The 19573-nt window shown below is 37.5% G+C and overlaps 1 protein-coding gene across 2 annotated transcripts in view; it reads left to right on the top strand.

The window, feature by feature from the left end:
• Positions 1–16709, top strand: part of LOC129570744 (transcription factor hamlet-like) — a 78746-nt gene extending 62037 nt beyond the window's left edge. For both annotated transcript variants that reach the window (XM_055450448.1, XM_055450447.1), the window contains exons 6-10: positions 863–1034; positions 4788–4944; positions 13215–14189; positions 14270–14899; positions 14985–16709. In XM_055450448.1, coding sequence (XP_055306423.1) covers positions 863–1034; positions 4788–4944; positions 13215–14189; positions 14270–14899; positions 14985–15260 — 2210 coding nt within the window. In that variant the 3' untranslated portion in view covers positions 15261–16709. The remainder of the gene's footprint in view (positions 1–862; positions 1035–4787; positions 4945–13214; positions 14190–14269; positions 14900–14984) is intronic.
• Positions 16710–19573: the final 2864 nt, after the last annotated feature.

The raw sequence follows: 19573 nt of genomic DNA, 5'->3' as shown, positions 1-19573 counted from the left end.
TCATTTTTTTATGAAATATTCATTTTGATCCATAATTTTGAATGTCGACGACAAAGAAGCAACAGCGGCTTCAAAAACTCGATTAAGTTTGTATAAATATTGTTAAACAAAAGCCACATTGGCCGAAAAGGGAAGGGAGTGAGCGGGTGAGTGAGCGATCGAACGACGCGAATGAAATTTCCAACGAATAAAACCAGCTCATAAGGAGAAATAAAGATCAATTTATACACCTTTCGGGCGGCAAGTTCGATTCTCATGGGTCTGACGTTTTTTTACTTTCATTTTAATCTACATTTTGTTTATGCAAAATCGAAAGCCAGATGATAATGATGATTGATTAACCAAAAACTTTTCGGCTATTTTTCACCTTTCCTCGCTTTGCTGTCTCTCTCTCTATCTCTCTCTCTCTCTCTCTCTCTCTCTCTCTCTCTCTTTTCTTTTCGGTTCGGGAGGCTTGACGCCAAAATAATTTTTTGCAAATTCGATCGTACGAATAATTTCAACAGGCCGTTTTCTGTTTCAAGAAATGCTTGCACCAAACATTGGGTATTGAGTTATTGCATTTCAAAATGTAACATTTATACAAATTCTGGTTTAAGTGCAATTCGCATGTGGCAAAGCCTATTTACCAAAGTGAATGAAGGTTGTCAGTGGTGCATTTTTTTTCTTGTCCAAATTTATTTTTAGTTTGGTCTTAATCACTCATATGAGTGAACAGCATATTTAGTGACGTCAATACATGATTTGGGTGGCAACAACCATGTCAATCCATTACATTTAACGCATTAAATTCAGTCTTACAAATAATGAGTTTATAATTTGTTTTTTTTTTTTTTTTTTTTTTTTTTTGGTATAATTGCAGGCTCCCAGCATAGTGGCGCTATCGAGGAAGATTTTGGCACCGCTCACGATTTACAAAGTAACAAAAGTGATTTAAATATATCGATCGACGCAGATCCGGAAGCAAGTGACGACGAAGGACGCATTGAATTTCAGTGTCCTGAGTGCGAAAGGCTGTGCGTCGATCTCGAACAGTAAGTAACATTTTCTTTCTTGTGTGCCCCGATTTGTTCCCATCAGATTTCATTGAAAATTCGTTCACATAAATTCAAAGAATAAAACTTCAAACGATGCGTAGTTATTCATTTTCAAAAGTAAAGCAACGCCCTCAAAACGAAACACAAATCAATTGCTATAGCCATACACTGGTAATTGATTGTTATTTATCAAATATTAAACAAATCGTCAAAGCGCCGTCGTAAATAGTAATTTAGTGTTTATTTTTTCTCACCGAATTCCGAATACACGGTACTTAACGATGTTAATCGTGTTGATAGTGGAAATAATAGCGGGCCTCAATGCAAGTAGGACTCGACAACATTTCAGTTTGATGACAATAAGAATCAATTGAAACACGATATTAGTGTACAGTGTACACATCAAACAAAGGGATTGAATGTTAAATAGTTGCATCGACGGCGGAAAAAGTACAATATTGTTGTTGTTATTTTCCTCTCTACAAAAATGATTTCGATGTGGTCAATTGAAATGTGTCATGTGTTTTTTTTAGTTCATTTATGAGGGTTGTGAAGGAAAAAAGTGTTGATAACCCGTTTGTAACGTCTAACTAAAGCGTTGATTTTCCCAGGAAGAAAATTCTTCCTTTTCAATCACAAAATTCGAATAATTTTTTCGGCTGTAGTAATTACAACTTGTGGCTTTGTGCTCGCCCATTGCTTGATGATTTTTGGTTTTTTGTCTTCGTTGTCGTTTATTTTGTTTGCTGGTGGTTGAATTTGTGTAAGCCACCGCAGTGAATATACGAGGAAACATTGAGATATGATTAACAAGCAAACACATAGTCGGATCGGTGATTACACACGTTTTTAATTGTGTTCTGCCAATTAATTGTACCGTTTAGCTAAACGATCATTAAACAGGCTTAAATGCGAATTTGTATCTATTCGACAGCCTTAAAAGTGCCAACACATCAAGCACATCGCAATCAAAATCGCTTGGCTGTTGTTATTGATGTTGATTTTGTGGTTTTTTCTGCTCGCAACGCGACAACAGCACCGCGCGTAGTTCAACACGCAAAATTGCACTGAATCCAGTTTCGTCGTCATCGTCGTCGTCGTCTTAATTTACTCATTCACTGTCAATACATAATAATCGCGATGAATGCTTTTAATTACAGTTTTGTGCCGCAATAAGATTGCTATGCTGTGTGTTCCAGTTGAAGTTGTTAATGCGCGACATATCATAAATTGTGTATTATACTATTTACATATTGTCATGTTCATGTACAGTGCGTTTACAAGCCATAACTTTTGTGTTTTCGATGTATGACTCTTTTTTTTCACTCTCGCTTTATTTTGCCGGCCATTTAAACAAATGACATGGACTACGATGAGTGTGTGTGCGCGCAATGGCAATGATTATATGTGATATTTGTGTTCATTTATTCACATCGTCACATCACGCTGGTCTGCCCGAATGTTGAACACGCATATTCAATCAATTTTTGAATCTCCCAATGTACTCAATAATTTTTTTTCTCTCCTCTCGCTTAACCAATAATTATTCGATAATAATTATCATCTTTTTAAAAGGTACATACACACAAACGTTCGGGACATAGCATATGTGTGAAAGAGAGAGAGAGAGAGAGAGAGAGAGAGGGCGCGCGCATTCGTGCGTACAATTAGTGAATAATTGCAACTACTATGACTACCTTTACTGCGTCAAATCAAAGCTTCATGAAAACAAATGGCTGTTCGGATGCTCTTTTGAAGGTTTTTTTCGTGAATGCCTGCTGCTTTTGCTATTACACATTTGCGAGCGTTCATACAGTGCTTTGTATGTTCGTTTGTTTGCTTTGTTGGCGTAGATGTACTAACAAATAAATATCGAAAACGCACAAATCATTGCTTTTTTTTCCACTCATAATTGGAACGGTGTGTGCGGCCGATATTTCACGTTCGATTCGATCAGCAGCGGTGCTAGCATTTTTCACTCGATTTGCATTCACTTTGTCGCAAGCCATGTGCTTTTTCTCTCTCTCTTTGCAATCTCATTACACATTGTCAACAACTGTGAAGCAAAGGTGCTCACATGTGTAGAAGGATTCAAATGGCCTACTAATCTGTAATATATAATTTTCATTGTTACTCGTTGTGTATATCAAACACACAGCACAACAAACGATCGTTCTTGTAATAATTTCAATAATGTTCTCTGTCGTCTTTTTCTGTCGTCGTTGTCGCCGTCGTCATGAAAACGAACGCGATCTTGATCAAAATCTGATGTGCGTGTAATTGATTTTTGTTGTTGCCGTTGCTGTTGCTACACGTACACGTCCAAAGTCATCACAAATTGCATTTAAACGCAATTACCGCGTTTATGTATGCACCGCATCGATTTTGATTTACCAAACCAGATCCATATTCTCGATCAATCTAGCTGATTTTCGGTTCAATTAAATTATGAAAATGTTGTTCAATTCGCGAGTGTTGACAAATTAAGACAGCTGAATTTTTAGTGGATACGATTTTTTTTCTCTCCTCTCGTCTCCTTCAAAATGTTACGTTGCGAATGGCGGTTTGGCTGGTTTGTACACGCTGATTTGTGCAGCAATGCACCACAGCCATATGGCCGATATATTCACATGACCCACGCAAACATTGTATGATTTGTGGCAAATATAATTTAGTCTTTTGTCAAATGTCGCCGTATGTAGTCCGATGGAATACAGTTCATTTTTGCAGATAGAGAACCTAATAGCTAGCGTCCATATAGTACACTTACATACATATTCACGATTGATGCGGTAATTCAACTTCGATTTTCATTCAAATGAACCGCGCGGCCATCCAATCAATGTGTATCGTTCGTCGTTGAAACTATATTCATCAACTTTATATTAACGAGATTTTGAGCCGTTCCACTCTTTCGACACAACACACAAAAGCATGAAAAAAAAACTATTTATTAGACGAAAAGAAAGAGGAAAAAAAACAAGCTAAAAGGCGTAATGAGTATCCATTAAATCATTTTTCGTCGCCATTGAATTGAGATATCGCTTCAAATCTTTGTCGCACATATTAACTGATCAAATATGCGATATTGGCGCTATTCATGTTGCGACACCCATCACATGCTCATAAAAGTGGTTTTGGAACAGAAAAAAAAATAAAGAAATGTGTGTCATCAAATAATGAATAGCGTCGCTTCGCGTGTCAATTGGCCATTGAGAATCCTCCGAATGCTTGGCACTACAATTATGGACGAATCGAAATTAAAAGGAATAAAAATCAGAAGTGCATGAATGCGCACAACCAAATTGGCCTTAATAAAATTCCATATCTATGGCTTTAATCGCGCTAGTGTGAAAGATTTAAATAAAATCATGTCCAGTTGCCCGGTTGGAGTGGTTTGATGTAAATTAGTAGGAAATGCCGTTGTATAAAACATTGGCTGTGGATTATTTCGCTTCGTGTGTGTGTGTGTGTGTGTACGAAGTGAAGATACACAACATTTCGCTTTCAACATGACAAACTTGCATTTTTCCACATCTAATTCTATTATTCTAATTTAAATGGAAAATCTATTCGATATATTATTGTCTTTTGACATGCTAAATCACACAAATGCACATTAAATATTAATCGCATTCGTGTGCAGTTTGCATGAAATGAAAGTATTGTTGAGCGCTGTAGGTTTTAAGTGAAAAAAAGAAATCATATTTTAATGATTTTGCTTTCTTTTTCCGTTTCCCCTCAATCTAGACTTGACAGTCATTTGATCTTGTGTCACAACTTTAAAAAAGACAATTATCGTTGCGAACATTGTTCGCAAGGTTTTTCGCATCGCCCATCACTTCTGCGACATAAAGCATTGCAACACGGTGAAGTTCGGAGGTTTCCTTGCGAAAACTGCTCAAAGGTAAGTGCAAATGGATTTCTCTCTTTTCGATTTGTTTTGGATTTTCGATTCTTCGAATTTCATTCAGCGAGTGATATGTAGAAAGAAACGGTTCAGATTTCGCAATTCAACGCGTACAAATAAGTATATCCAGAACATGAAGATAATTTATTCAAAGTACCAATCGACAGAAGGTGATAATAATCAGATTTTAATTTCGTGTTTATGAGCATGTATGTTTTTAAATTTTATCATGTATTTGATTCGACCGAAGGAAATCAATACTCACTTAACAGTCAGCAGAAAAAAAAAGAAATGTTTTACATGAATCGGTTTTGTGTGTGGGAATTTGGGTCAAATGCCACAAAGAAGCAAAACAAGAACTTAATCCAAACGGCACACACAACTACTCAGTTCAGTGCTGGCTGCGAGTGAGAATCGCAGAGCGCGCATAAAAAACGATGTGCGAAAAATCACCATAAAAGAGGGAACAAGCTCTCCGACTTTTGAAACTGTGTGCTGTGCTGCTGCTAAGACCGTCGCAGTGTTTAATCGATTTTATCGATCGCATATGTGGAATATTTTTCGCGCATTCAAACCCAAACCGAACAAACGCGCAAGATCATGGATCTCTTTCCCTCGTACGAAGCAACGAAAATATTTGCGCCCATAAATCTTGATATAAATTTTAAAACAATTTACATATTTTAAACCGTACTCAGTACTCACATACACACAAACATACGCAAAAGATCTATCAGGCGATCCGAAGCCAATAAATAAATCGTTTATCGCAAAATCAACACGGCGCGCGAAATTGATCAAAACTTCGGTATCATTTTCCGTATCGATTGCGTGTTTCTCTCTCTCTCTCTCGCTTGCTCGCTCGCTCTGTTTTCCCCTGCAGCGTGGACACTCTATCGATCTCATTCTTCAATCTCACGGGTTATTTATGTTCGTCGTGAAGAATTTGGTGTTAAATTGAAAATTCGCTTTCAAACATTCCACATTTGCCTCAATGAGCTATATTCATTGGGTCTCTCCCCATGAGCTATATCCATCGATCGATCTATCGAAAGGGAATGAATCTATTGACGTTAACTCACTGTCTAACCTTTCATCAAAGCGCACCAAATCTCTGCGGCATTCTATCGTCTATCGCGTCGGGCTACCCAAAAATGAAAATCGTTTCACCCGAATGTCGACAAAACTCAAAGACGCTCTTGCTCTTGCTCTGAAATGAATCGTGTGCTGCTTATTGTGCAAATGAACGAAAAAGAGTACAATTCATAGAAAAGATTAAGTAACTGACAGGCGCGAAAAAAGACATTTCTGTTGGAAACACGTCGATATGATTATTCAACACCATCGCACAACTGTTTTCATACTGATTACCGTAATCGTTGCACCAAAACAGGAATTCTTCTTTTTTCGTTTTGATACATTTATTTTCAAAATACAATTCCAAATATTCGAGTTTTGTTTTTTCGGTATTCACGAAGCATAGAAAAAAAAGATTTTTTTTCGTTCATTCCATCGTCGTCTTCTTGTAAATGCAAATTTATAACGTTAATTCGAGTGTGACACGTGTTTTCCAAAGGCTGTTATTTATGACTCGATTTTTTCTTCGTCTCTTTCAATTTCTGTGGAAAACGAGCAGAAAAAAATCGCGACAAAAGTAAGAATAAAAAGATGACAAAAATCAGATGAACACGAACGATTTCATCCGAACGGGTTCGTGCTGTTACCAAATGACATCGCAAGTCACCCAATGAAACGAGTTCAGTTGAATTCGATTCAGTTTTTTTTTCTACGCAGAGCGAAGAAAAAAAAACAATTTGATTTCGACTAAATCTTAAACAAATTTTCAATTTATGAATAGCTTCCAAGCAGTGTGCGCACAAGCCAGCCCGAATCAAGCACATGCATACACTGTGTGTAGAACCATTGCGCATAAACTGGCTAGAAACCGAGCCAACGATAAATCTAAACGTAGCTCCGGAAAAGTCGTAGTATTTATGAACTGCAACGATTGCTTTGACGGCATCATAATTTTGCTGCGGTGTCACATTCAATATTAACCAATCAAAAACGAAAGCGAAACTTTGTACTCGTTGCATCGTGTGTATGTGTGTGTATATGTGTGTACTACGAACCGTTTTCGCATAGAAACTTTGGAAAACTAAAATCGTTGCTCAATTTGCGTTGCATACTCGCGACCGCATCCTTGCAAATGTAAATCAAAAAATATAATAATAATTTGTTGGCTCCCTCGAGATGAATGCAATTCCAAATTGTCTGTCTGTGTAGTATGCAATACCTTTTCATATGCAAAAAAAAAATGTATTCTACGTTTGACTTTTTAATTTATGGACGATGAGTGTCTGGATTTGGTTTTTTTTTCTTCGACTCTGCGGTGGATTTCATTGAAAAACAACATCGTCATTTGCCGCAATCAGCTCCATAAATTGTACAATTTTTGTTGCACTGCTTTTTTTCTCTCTTCTCTGAGTTGTTAGCTAGAAGTCTCTCGGTTCCGTTTGCTTTTATTTGAGTGCATTTGATTATATTATATAAAGCGCATACGAACAAATAAAACGAGATGAATTTGTCATGAAGTCGTGACATAATTATTTAATATTTGTGTATCGTTCGGAGCTTACTAGTGACATTTGATCCGAATCTCGTTCGCAAAATCTGCATATTTCCATGCCATGCCATGCCATGGCATGGCATGAACGCAACGAATTTTGCCTTGATCAGTGCTGTGAGGCGAAGGAGTTGTGTGCACCGCGTACACATTTTTGTGATTGCATGTAAATTGAAGGCCTGAATATTGTTTATCTTTGGAATAGCTGGAAGACCACTTGATTCAAACCCAGAACACACAAAATTAAGATGGTTTCGCGCTTCTTTTTCTTCCATTGCTTCTGGTTTGATAGCACTTATGCATCTCTCCACTCAAAATGACCAGCAAATTGGATAGCGAAGCGTAAAAAATCGAAAAGTAATTCGGGACAAACAACTTTAATTTGAACATGGGTGCACTGATCAATTCAAGGAGAGAGAAGAAAAAAGGGAAAATTTCATTTTAAATCGATCAATTTGTTGAGATCAAGAATGAAAAGTTGTTGGTTTTTCATCGCTCTGCCCCTGTACTTTACATTTTGAACGATTGAATAATTTTTTCTTTGTTTCTTCTGATCGGTCCGGTCCGGTCCGGTCCGTGTTTCTTTTGTGTAAATAAACGGTATAAATTCGCCGAGTAAATGAATGGGCGAGTACAAAAGACATTCCAATTTGCGCGTGTACACATTTTTTACGCGTGGTGTATACACGTCTCTCTCTCTCCCTCTCTCTCTCTCTCATTCGCTCGCATGTCACTCTCGTTCTTGCAATGCGTTTCGATCGGCGTTGTTCGCGTTCAGTTCAGTTCAGTTCACCGATTTCGATTTTACTTCTCTCGCTGTAATGTTGTGCTTCGACATTGTGCGATCGGCTTCTTTCTTCATTTCATTTGCGTTTAGCATTGTTGTCTCTTTAATTAGGCAGGAATGAGAAAGGGAAATTGTATTTAAACAATCGAAAACATGATCGAAAACACGATGCGTAGCAACAAAAAGAAATCTTGTCCGATGAACATGGAGAAAAGAGAAGAATTACCAAAATGTGTATCACATTGTATTAGGCTTGTCTCTCTTTCTCTGTGCGGGGCTGCTTGGTGATCGCTTGCACGGCAACCGAATCGATCTCAAAAGAGATTTTTAATTAATGATCGTTTGCGTATTAAATCGATTGTTAAGCGAACTTCTTGAAATTGGATCACATTATTTTCATCAATTTTTTTTCTCGTCTCTTTTGATTGTTCATATGTATGCGGAGTCGCTGTGTGGGACCACACATTTTGATCACTATTGACGCGCGTCTATATTTGGTCTTGATTCTATGTATGCCTAGCATTTTTCTCACTGCAAAATTATTTATCGTTGGATTTTCGATTTTTGTGTGTGTCTTTTCACTCCATTCATTTCGATTAATTTCAATTTCAAATACTGAAGAATCATTGCGCAAACATGAACGAATCGAGTGGACGCGAAATAAGTGAAGACAAAGAAAAACTGAAATACAATCGTCCAACTGACGAAAATACACACACACATGCCGCTAGCAGATCGGAGTGGCGAGCACTCGCGTGGAAGATCTTGTTTTAGAAACCGGAGACACATTTTTTATGGACGGATTTTGAGCCGCCATCGCCTAACTTATTGTGTCTGGTCATGAGTGTTTGTGAGGTGATCGCCTGGAATAAATGAATCTACGAAGAGAAAAAAAATGAACGCAAACGCAATCCAAACCAAACCAAACCAGTTACATTCGAAACGGTTTTGACATCAATAAGAGGAACAATCGATCGTAGGCGTTGTAATTGGATTAATCAAATTTTAATTTGGACTTGTAACACGTATTACATTGTCTACAATTTTAATGGTGTACCACCGCTGATTGATTTATTTCATAGAGCTTCCCTAATATCCGGATTTCGGAGACGGACCTTATGAAATCAATTCAATTACAATCGAACAAATCAAATGTGACACCGTCAACGACGATTTCGTAAACTAAGCTGTTTGCCTGTCAGTCACATTGGCATTGTTGTTTATCTCAACGGAGTTGCAACAAATTCGTCTTTGGTACTGTGCAGTTCACGTGCAAACATCGCATTTCCGACGAGGAAGTGCAAGAGCTGTTGTACGTCGAGATTTTTTTGATTAAAAATTAACGTGAAAATGTAAACAACATTTACGATTCATTGCACAATTTTCGACCAAAACAAAACAATAATAACAACTTCAAAGCCATTTTTCAACACTTGACTTGGTCAGAGGTCTCGTCGAATATCGCGGGCAAGGCTCACTGATTAAGCCAGCTATACGGAAGCATGAGTGAGATAATTTTTTTAGACATTTGAGCCTATAAAAATATTTATAAACAACGAGCAAGAGTCTTCGTAAATATGTGCAGACAGTGAAAAAGAACCTGAATCAAAAATGCTTTTTTTCACCGTTTTCTTTTGCCCAGACGCCCGTATGACTCGTATTCAAATGAATAAAAATTTCGCTTTTTTGAGATTCGATGTGTGTTGTTTTTTCCATAGCTTTGGACCAATTGTTATTTTCACGTTCGCTCCATGGCAAAAAGAAATACTTGTGGCCATATGCATACATGCGGCCACATGTTTTGCGATCGTATAAATTATTAAATCTGAAAAATTTATATGCTCAACAGGATTAATAACATTTATATCGATATCATGCTGTGATAATTATTAATTTTTTTTTGTTATGCCAAACCCGAAAAATCAACCAAGCAACGAACGGGCCGAACGGAGAAGGAAAACTTATTGAGTGTATGTATTTATGGCTGGGTATGAAATAGCCGACAGCCGTACTATGAGCGCATGCTTCGCCTCAATCGTGCTTCGCTTAAACGTTTTCACAACGCTGACACATTGAATGGATTCGCAGCGGAATACCGAATTAGCCAATGTGCTGAGAATTTAGCCGCCAAAAATGGGTGAGATTGGAGTACGAACAGTGTCAAGTGCCATATCATTTATGCTACTTATTTCTCTCTGTCTTTCAGTACTACTAGCCACACACTGATCTCACGCTTGATCTGTTTGCTGTCGATGTTTATTTTTTTCGGTTTTGGAGTTTTATATCCAGCCCAAAATATTAAATTAACATCGAGTACTGGCACAAAGAAAATGCATTTTATGCATAATGCATGGCTGAGCCGCATGCTGAAAACAACAATAAAAATACGCAATGGAAATTAAAAAATCAGTTGACGCGATAAGCGCTCACCATGTGCGTCGCTGATTGCAATAAAAAAACACCTCGTAAATCTGATGCCTGCCATTTTTCGGCGATTTTTTTTATTCGCTTGAAGTTTTGGTTTTAATTTCAATTTATGCACTGATAAAAAGATAATGAAAGTTATTTTTTTTTGGCTTGGTTTCACTGCACTTAAACGCAAAGAGTTACAGAAAAGAAGACGAAAACAAAAACAAAAAATAATCGAGATAAGATATTGTGAAAATTAGCCAGAGGAAATCCCCCTTTACTAATTTCGTTTTCAGTGTGGTACAACACTTTACATTGTTTTGGCTTTAAAATTAAATCTTCATGTGTTCGTACGTTTGGTGTGCTGGAGTAGTGCGGCAGCATTCAGTTGCTTCTTATCATATCGTGTGTTGGTATGCACAGCCTGAAGGACTATTGTTTATTTAATATACGCAATGATCTCAATTCCATCTTCTTGTGCTTCGGTTTCTCTTCAGTTGCCATGCTTTCCTTCATAATATTCTGTGGTACATGTACGAAATAATGACTTTGTAGGCCGCGATCCTACACCCGCGCGCGCGCGCTGAGCACCAATTCCATGCACAATTATGTAAAAATAGCGCGCGCATAATGGTCAATTTTCTCGTTGAAAGTGAGAAAAATGCACAAATTTAATTGATGGTTTAACCATTAAATGTCATTTCAGAAATGTTGACTTACCATTTATCCAACGTTGCTTTTTTTTCGTTCGCTCTCTTCAAAAAGCGGTTTAATCCTCACTCTCGTTCTTCGTTTCGATTCATGCGAACGCAGGCGGCGGCGTTCAATGCGTGTCATTCCGGTTCCTCGTCAAACTTTGATCTTATTTGGTGCATAAATGCATCGCATATCGTGTGTACATGTATTTCTCGGGCACATTCAAAATATTCGTGCCATATAAAAAAGAAATGAATGTTTAATGCTTTAAGTACAATGTTTTGGATTTAATATACGTAATTATCACTTGGATGTTGATGACTGAAGCGAGAGAGCGAACGAAAACAAAAATCACCGTATTTTGTGACAAGCAAATCGAAAAATTCAAAATGAAAAACGTCTTTGATTTCGATTAAAGGAAGGTGATAATTTTTCTCTCTCTCTCCCATCGATTATCATGCGTGTACAAGTGAAAAGTTGGCCGTTTCATTTTTTTTTGCAAAATGTAAGCTCGAATGTTATCAGCATGGATAATCCGAAGTGATCGCCACGTAACCTCTCAAGGAAACAACTTCATAAGTAGCTGTTTGACTTTTTTTTAAATCAAAAAAATATTGTCAAAATGTCATGCCCGCTTGCCACATGTCCAAATGAGACTATGAATTTGAGTTCTAGACACCTAGCAATAAGATTCTATGTTGTATAACGACAGGTTTTACAGCATTTATTGCATTTGGTGGGAGCGCCACAATAAAATCCACCTAAAGCCATGAAAGCGCATGAGGTTCGTGAGTGTCATGTGATCGAGTTAATTGAGCACAAATTGCAGCAACCTTTAAACTGTGGCAACTGACACATTGTCTTTATTATTTTCGAATATATATATCTACTGGAACCGTAGAATTGATGTGTAACCTTGGTGACCGCCGCTGCCGCGTACACATTTTCCAACTTTTGACAATACATTTTAATTTTTCGGATCCAAAACATTGAATGCACTCATTTTAAATGAATTTGGACACAATGAAATTGAGCCAAAATGTACCGGAGCAACAATGGCCACCAAATTGGAACGAAGTGAATGAACAAACACACGATAATATTGAATTGAAAATTGTGCGATCCATTTAGGTCAATTCATAATCAATAAATTAGATCTGCGTATTGCGGCGATCGAAATTTCGTTTTCAACGTACTTTTGTTTTCATAGAAATGGGTTCAAGAAAACCATCTACCTTCGAAAGAAAGAAAGAAAAAAACAACAACACGTAGCCGACAGACGAAAAGAAACGAACGAGCCAACGAAATCGATGAATCAATAGGCAAGAAACATCAATTGAAGACTGTGGTGCGTGCGTCGCAAGCGTTCGTTCCGAGTTATATTGACCAATTTGTTTCTCCTTCGTTGTTCATCGTTGTTCGACAGAAGCTGTGCGTGTTTCGCAATTTTGACAGTAAAAGACACATTTTCGATTAGTTATGATTGTTTCATCATGCGTTACGATCGTTCCATATATTCGAAAATAACAAAATGCCGACTGATTATTGTCACCTCTAACAATAAAGATTGATCGATTGTCGTTTTTTATTCATAATTATTTGTGCGTTTTATTGTTCGATCTTTATCAACTGAACTGTGAGACATATTACTCTGTGTGCCTATTGTTATGAATATTTATGAGGAAGGAGAAGAGATTGTTGAATAATAATTGTTAATTTTTTGCATCTTGTTTTTTTTTCTGTCTGCAGGTATTCACTGACGCATCTAATTTGCAAAGGCACATTCGTAACCGACATAAAGGTGCCCGCGCCTATCCCTGCAGTGAGTGTGGCAAAACATTTGCCACTGAATCTGGTCGCAAACAACATACCCACATCCATTCATCGGTGAAACCGTTTCAGTGCGAGGTTTGCTTAAAGGCGTACACGCAATTCTCAAACTTGTGCCGACACAAGCGCATGCACGCCGATTGTCGTATGCAAATCAAGTGCCAGAAGTGCACCCAAAGTTTCAGCACGGTCACCTCGTTATCGAAACATAAGCGATTTTGTGATACGACATCGGGTCCACCATCCATTACATCTCAACAGCATTCAAATTCGCTATCATCGCCACCAAACAGTGCAACACATTCGAATCAATCGTTTTTGGGCTCACCTGTACCACAATTACCAATGGCTTCACGTCCAAATCCATTCTTGATGTTGCCCGGATCGGCACCATTCTTTACACCCGGTTTCCCACCATACACACCAGATTGGCAGCGCATTTTCCATCAAAATGGTGCCGCACAAACGCCATTCCCATTGCTGTTCCCAACGGCACAACATGCATTGGACCGGCCAACGCAACCCGAAGGAAAAACCCCGGTTCGATCATTGTCCGCTGCTCAAGAGAATTCAATCAAAGTGTCACCACCGACAGCCGAAGAAGCTTCAAGTAACTTAATACCGTCACCGAGTCGCCCGATCCCCATCAGCATGCAACATCCTTCGAAAATTTACAACAACAACAATAATAGCTCAAAGAAAAACAGCAACGAAGACAATTACATTCGAAATGAGCCGGTGCGATCGCCTGAACGCTGCCAAAAACGCTCGAAATCATTCTTGAGCATTGAAGAATTGACGATGAAGAAAGAAACCAAACGAAAAACCGATAATTCCGACTCGGAATACAATTCACCACCGAAACAACGAAAAATGTCTGATGCAGATGAAAAGGTAAATAATTCGTCAAAAGATCGATATTCCTTCGGTTCTTATTACAAAATATTAATCCGGTTTTGCTATTCCTTCATTAGGATACATCAACAGCATCTGAGCAACCGCTTGACTTGTCACTGAACAAAAGTTCCAAACGAAGTGAAAGTGCATCACCGGTTGAGGAGCCAAAATCAAAACTGTTCCGCGCTTCGCCAACGCCGTCACCATCGCCCGAGCCGTCCTTGTCATTGTCACCGTCACCACCAAATCCACCGATGGCATACCCACGACCGATTCATCCAATGCTTCTGGAAGCATTCTACAATCAACAACGCGGATTTCAGCGGCCGTTCCCCTTTTTACCCCATTTGACACGAGCACCCGTTGATATGTTGGGCGGTGGTGCGGCCTTTAGCAAACCCTTCCATGATGCCCTAATGGCAGCTGGTGCTGGATTTCCACCAAGCCTAAATAACAGCCATCACAATGGTGGAAAAGCTAAGGATCGTTATGCCTGCAAATTCTGCGCAAAAGTTTTCCCGCGATCAGCCAATTTGACGAGACATCTGCGCACCCACACCGGTGAACAACCATATCAATGCAAATATTGTGAACGATCATTCAGCATTTCCAGCAATTTGCAACGACATGTGCGAAATATTCACAATAAAGAAAAGCCGTATCGGTGTCATTTGTGTGAACGTTGCTTCGGACAACAAACTAATTTGGTAATTCAAAAATAAAAATAGCTTTAGATATCATCATAATTTCCCGTAAACATCAATGATTAAATTTTCAATTTACTATGTCCAGGATCGACACTTGAAGAAGCACGAAACCGATGTGAACGGTTTGGGGCTAAGCGCCGGTGATTCGCCATCATCGAACGAATTGGAATCCGAGGAAAACTGTTTCGACGAAATTCGTCAATTCTTTGGGAAGGTCACGTATTCAGAAGGCATATACACACCGAGCAGTGTTGCAACAGCCGAAGGCGGTGAAATAGATGACGGAAGCGACATTGATGCTGATATTGTTGTCGACAAAGAGCCCATTAACAATAACGAAGCCGTGGAAGTTTCGATTTAAGGAGCTTTATGCGTTTTATTTTCGGTCTCTCTCATTGATTATCTATGAAATGTAAATATCAATGTTGAAACTATGTTTGTTTTTAGCAAATTATATACCGATTGTTTGACCAAAATTACACTGGTTGAGGTCAAATTTGATGCAACAAATATACACCGCGCTGAAACATGAATAAGAATACACACACACACACTCTCTCTCTCTCTCTCTCTCTCTCTCTCTCTCTCTCTCGATATATACATATATTTGAATATATATATTTAATCAGGAATCTATACCTAATATCAATGATAGCACCAAACTAATTCATTCTGAATAGTTTTTGTATGCCTCTCATCAAATTTTATTGAGAGAAAATCTGTTTTATGAGCCACCGAAAATCAATTTTTATTTCAAATTTTAACAACGATCAAGAAGCCATCAATGATTTTCAGTTATACCAAGAATTCATTGCATGTTTGCACACAAAATTACACATTAATTTCCAAATAATATCTCGAAAGATGACAAAACATATTATTATCCTCTGAATGTATTACATACCTGCACATAGTTAACTAAGCATTCGCTAGAAATACCAAAACAATTAGGGCAAAAATCATATTGAAAAACAAAAGAATGCAAAAAAGAATCGAAGTAAAAAGACCAAAGGCATTACATTTAAACATTCTTTTATTCATTTTCTTTTGGTTAAAGGAACTTTTATCGAAAATTGAAGAGTAAACAATATTTTAGTTGAATTTTTTGTCATTAAAAGAAAAAATCGATCTTTCGGTTATAAGAATATTAACTCTTTTCTCGGCTCCTCTGGTCGAAGGAAGAGGTGACGAAATCCAATTGAATAGTTTGTACAGTAGGATAATAATAATGAATCAAATTCAAGTTAGAATAAAGCAAATTAGTTTAGCTAATTATATCTCTTTAATTTCTACAACTAAATTTGATTGCTTCAGTAGCTTCTATGATTTTTTACTCGTAGAAATTCAAAAGCGTGCTTAGACTGTAAGTGTTACAATGAAACGACAAAACAAAAAAAAACAACATAAATAATATGCGACTTTGATTTTAAGGGTCAAATAAAGGACGCTCATTTGATATATCATAGGTTATTAAAGTGAAAAACATCTAAATACACTAATGTAAACATCAAACGATTGTGTTTCTTTTTTCTTCGGCTTAACTATTTGAAATCAATCTCTCGCAAGCAACGAATTTGAGTTACATAACACACTGATTTTAGAGTTGAAGTATAAACCATTCAGAATATTTGAAGAGAAAAAAACACTTTTTTCGATTAGTCAATAAATGATGCTCCTTTAACCAACACACACACACATATATTCAATCAAATTTAATTCTTAAGCAAGTCTCATTTAAATCTAAACACTGTATTGATATTGCTATTCAAACATGTACATGCAATAAATGAATTTTTGAATCTAAAACCAATGACATTTTTTCCTTTGAGTTTCTTTCAGCGAGTTTCAGTCAAGGTTTGCAATTTTGAACTTAAAAAATGAATGGATTCAATTAAAAAGAAGGATTTTGTCTCATTCGCTGAAAATTGTGATTGAAATTTCTTAAATTGGGCCATTTATGTAATAGCTTCATCTACCACGACAGGCACTCCCGTTGAAATCGTTGGATTTGGATTGGTGAACGACAATTTATCGAAGAAACAACAACAAGAAGCAGATTGTTGCAATGCATGTAGCCAGCGATCGAATGTTCATTGTGGAAATGGTTGCACCATGTGTTTAAATTAAATTAAAATCGATTAATAAAAGAACAAAAAAAAATAACCGACGATGAATGAAGTCCAGCCAGCCCCATTCAAATAAATGAGACGCCGGTAATTTTTCTGCTCTTTTTTTCGCATTATGCAATTTGAATTCTCGAAATGAAATCAAAGCAATCAATTAAATGAGTGGACATAAAACGTTCTTTTCGGCGAAAATTGAAAAATAAAAATAAATAAAATTCCGCACATTAAAACCGAAAATTGGCAATTCAATCAGCGGGGCGAATGGCATCCAAGTATAATAACGCCACAGCAACAGCAGCAGCATTCAACCGAAAGAAATGCAATATCTGCGATGTCTACCGCAGCAAATGTGCTCCATATATATGTGAATATGCAGCAACGGTGAGTTGTTTTTTTTTGTTTGTGTGGATCCGTTCTCCAAATTGATTTCAATTAAATGAAAATGTAAAAAACGTAATTACGCTCATAAGTGGGAAATTTCACGTTGACCGGACCGATGGATCGAATAGGTCAAGTAGGAGCATGCATTTAGCATAATTGTGTGAGAGCCGTTTGGCTACCGCGCACAAACACACACACACACACATTGACGATTGTGTACGGCATGATGTTTTCGCCCAGGCATTTCAATCAACCAACTACAATATCAACTCGTGCATTACAATACAATGCGCGCAACGCGATGTGAAGGAAGCAAGAAGCGAAAAAAGAACAACAAAACGATCTCATAAATGTTGCTCTTTTGTAGAGCAATTATTCACCGCCATCATTGTGTTGTCGCCGAATCAAAACAGCATTTTTTGCTGATCTTTTTCTCTTTCTGTGTGTCTGTTACTGGGTCAACGTAAAATTAATATTCATTCAAATACAATTAAGTTCACTGGATTTTAAATTGAAATCACTTTTTCTCTCCAGATTCCCTTAAAAAAATTAATTGCACTCAATAAAATTCACCGTGAATTTGCCGAACAGCTACGTCATTCCACGTGTTTAATGCATCGCCAAATACACGATTCACATATGGTGGGAATGGGTTTCCAATGAAGTTCAATCTTCAATGTCTTATTGAAATGTCCGAAGAAGAAGAAGAAGAAGAAGTGGCAGAGAAGAGCACAGATGTTGAGGTCTTTAAAATATTTAGACAAATAAAATATCAAATGCTACAATCGTTAATTTAACCGCTCAAGCGGAATAAACAAAAATCATCAAAGAAAGTTCACTAGCCGAATATTTAAAAAAAACACCACAATCAATTTTGAGGCTCAACAAATCACCATGAAAACGAAACGGAACGGAAAACGAAATGAATGAAATAAATCAGGGGTGCAAAAAAAGCAGAAACGAAAATGCAAACAGCCAAAGCGAGAAATGGAAAACGCGCTGATCTGATTTAACGGGAAGAGTGTGTGCTGTGCGCGCTCGCTCGCTCGCGCACACCGAAAACCTTGAAGCGAAATTAATTAAATGATTAAATTGATTCGATAAATCGCGTTTAATTGGTGTTATTCGAAGTGTGGATATATCATTTCGGTGCTGCTTTTTATGGCCTGCTTTACTTCATTCTCTCTTTCTATGGCAATTTGAAGCCCGACTCTTTTTTCAGTCTCTCTCTCACAGTCACAACCATAATTTACATGCAAATTCCATAGAATGCAACCAAACGGTTATACACATCTTCAATGTTTCTTGGTCAGATTTTAAAGTCTTTTGTTGTCACTATTTGAATATTTCCGAATTTTGTTATGAAGAGGGGAAAACAATCTGGTCACTTTGTATTGGCGCAATAAATTGCATACATTTTAAGTTAATTCGATTACAGATATATCGGCATCGTTATCTCCAAAAAATACGTATGCTTTTAACTGTATCGGGTGGAGAGACAATGTACGGGATAATTACATGCTTGCAATGTAGATCACGAAACTTTTTGGAAGTGCATCATCAATATTGGGCCGCCGCCACCGCGGCCACGGACAATCCAAATACACCAAAAATGGTAAGTGATTGACATCAACACTTTGGGCCATATATTTTCGTGCAACACTTATTCTCTTCTCTCTCTCTCTCTCTCTCTCTGTGTGTGTGTGTGTGTACTTTATGTAAGCGTTGATTCTGTTGCGGCAGCTCTATTTCAATACGGCTTCAATTACAAAGAATCATGATGATTAACGGTACGACTTTATAATTACAACAAATTGGATGGGTTACGCTAGACGAAGCAATCGCATTCCAGACCGTGAATCGCGTTCAAAAAAGAACGGATCATTTTGTGAACACATGTAAACACATTTAAAGGAGGGTTAAATTAATGTGTTTAACAAATTTTTCCGTAAAATGGCATTTAGTTTTGGTGTGGAAATCATAAAAACGAGCCAAATTATGGAATTAAATAAGGATAAAAAGAAACGTAATAATTGGTCGGTGAATCTGCCTTGCAATAAGCCGACACTTTCACACCAACTAAAATGAAAAACGAAGATAATAAGGCAAATTACAGCCGATTCGCCACAAACAAGCGCGCATTCGAGCGATATGTTGGAATGTCGGT

This window comes from Sitodiplosis mosellana, unplaced genomic scaffold, assembly GCF_009176505.1.
Source record: "Sitodiplosis mosellana isolate CC-2019 unplaced genomic scaffold, AAFC_SMos_1.0 Smas_scaffold_76, whole genome shotgun sequence".
Lineage (NCBI taxonomy): Eukaryota > Metazoa > Arthropoda > Insecta > Diptera > Cecidomyiidae > Sitodiplosis > Sitodiplosis mosellana.
Note: the sequence above shows the minus strand (reverse complement) of the source record. Positions and strands in the feature narration are given on the sequence as shown.